The 2,184-nt window shown below is 42.8% G+C and overlaps 1 protein-coding gene across 1 annotated transcript; it reads right to left on the bottom strand.

Moving 5' to 3' along the window:
* Positions 1-4: 4 nt before the first annotated feature.
* LOC102846874 (glutamine synthetase-like) lies at positions 5-823 on the bottom strand (the record flags this gene model as incomplete). The annotated part of the gene is made up of 1 exon (XM_006883976.1): positions 5-823. A coding segment is annotated over exon 1 (702 nt), but the record flags the coding sequence as incomplete, so codon positions are not given.
* Positions 824-2,184: the final 1,361 nt, after the last annotated feature.

Here is a 2,184-nt window from a genome sequence, read left to right as displayed (position 1 = left end):
CTATAACGCCAAAGTCTTCACACACACGGTGCAGGATGAAACGGGCCACCCAGAGATGATCTCCCATGTCAATTCCTTCACAGGGGCCTATCTGGAACTCCCACTGGGCAGGCATGACTTCTGCATTTGTCCCCCCAATCTTGATGCCGGCATATAAGCACGCCCGGTAGTGAGCCTCCACAATGTCCCTGCCGTAAGCTTTATCTGCTCCCACGCCGCAGTAATAGGGACCTTGGGGTCCAGGGAAACCATTGGAAGGCCAACCAAAGGGGTGGCCATCTGTCCCCATGAGGGTGTATTCCTGCTCCATTCCAAACCAGGGGTGTTGGTTGCTCACCATGTCCATTATCCGTTTACAGGTGTGCCTTAAATTGGTCTCTGCAGGCTTTCGGCTGTACTTAAAGACTTCACAGAACACCAGCTTGTTGGGGTCCTTGCGGAAAGGATCCCGAAACATGGCAGCAGGGAGGAGATACATGTCACTGTTAGAGCCTTCAGACTGGAAAGTACTGGAGTCATCAAAATTCCACTCAGGCAACTCTTCTATACTCTTGGGCTCAGAATCTAGGGTTTGGGTCTTGCAGCGCAGTCCCTCTCCTGTGCCATCGATCCAGATATACATGGCCTGGACTTTCTCACCCTGAGGCAAGGCCATATACAACTGCTTGATGCCTTTGTTCAATTGGGAACTTGCTGAGGTGGACATGGTGGAAGGCGTTCTGGGCGGAGAGCAAGCTGGAGGGAAAGCTGGTGGTGAGAGCCAGGAGAGAAGAAGAGAGGAGGCCAGGTGTCCAGTTAGAAGACAGACTCAACTCCCATTCTCGGCTCTAACAAGTGAAATTTTAAGATAGAAATAAAAATAACTCACAAGCTCTTTTAAAAATATTAAACTGCTTTTTTAGAGGTTATTGTAGATGGCAACTGTGGACAATAATAACACAGAGAGAGCCATATACCCTTTATCTGCTTATGCCTAGTAATAATATCTTACAGAACTATATACATGACAACCAGGATATTGGCAATGATAGACTCAAGACATAACATTTCTATCATCTTTGGTGTCCCTAATCTTGTTCTTATATACTCACCCCTGCAATCACTAATCTCTTTTCCATTTATCTTATTTTTCTTTTCAAGAATGTAATATATATGGGGTCATACAGCATGTAATCTTTTGATACTAATTTTTTCACTCAACATAATTCCCTGGAGATTCATTTAGATATCCCATATATCAATGACTTGCTCCTTTTAATTGCTGAGTGTATTCCATGGTATGGACACCTCATAATTTATTTATCCATTCACCTCTTGAGAGGTAGCTGGAATGTTTCCCTGTTTTAGCTAGTAAGGATGAAACTCCTATAAACATTCCTGTTCAAGTTTTTAATTTAATTTTATACTGGTTTATTTACACAGTTTCTACACATTGTTTTTCACACCATATCTTTCCCATTTTCTTTACCCCCCTGCCCACCCATCTGTACCAAAAGGAATTGGCTGGCATATTTCATGAAAGCAATGTATAAGCAAGAGCCTGTGGTGATAAGGGAAGAAGTCCAAGCTACTCTGAAAGAGTTGGCAAAAAACAAGGCCCCAGGAATTGATGGCATACTAATTGATATATTTTAACGAACAGACACTGCCCTGGATGCGCTCATCAAGTTGTCCAAGAAATCTGGAGGATAACCACCTGGCCAATTGACTGGAAGAGATCTGTATTTATTCCCATTCCAAAGAAAGGTGGCTGGAAAGAGTGTGGAAATTATGGAACAATATCATTAATATCATATGCAAGCAAGATTCTGCTGAAAATTATTAAAAAATGACGGGAACAGCACATCAGCAGGGAACTGTCAGATGTACAGGCTGGGTTTAGAAGAGGCTGTGGTACTAGGGATATTATAGCTAATGTTAGATGGATCTTGGCTGAAAGCAGAGTACCAGAGGAATGTCTATTTGTGTTTGATTGACTATGCAAAGGCATTTTACTATATGGATCACAACAAACTGTGGCTAACCAGAAGAATGGGAATCCCAAAACACTTGATTGTGTTTATGCAAAACCTATACTTGGATCAGGAGCAGTTTTCAGAACACTGCATGGTTCAAAATCGGGAAAGGTGTACACCAGGGATGTGTCTGTCCTATCTCCATACCCTTTCAATCTATATGCAGAAC

This window comes from Elephantulus edwardii, unplaced genomic scaffold (assembly GCF_000299155.1).
Source record: "Elephantulus edwardii isolate Elephantulus edwardi_28Jun2011 unplaced genomic scaffold, EleEdw1.0 scaffold00030, whole genome shotgun sequence".
NCBI lineage: Eukaryota > Metazoa > Chordata > Mammalia > Macroscelidea > Macroscelididae > Elephantulus > Elephantulus edwardii.
The sequence above is the reverse complement of the archived record's forward strand: the minus strand, read 5'-3'. Positions and strand labels throughout refer to the sequence as shown.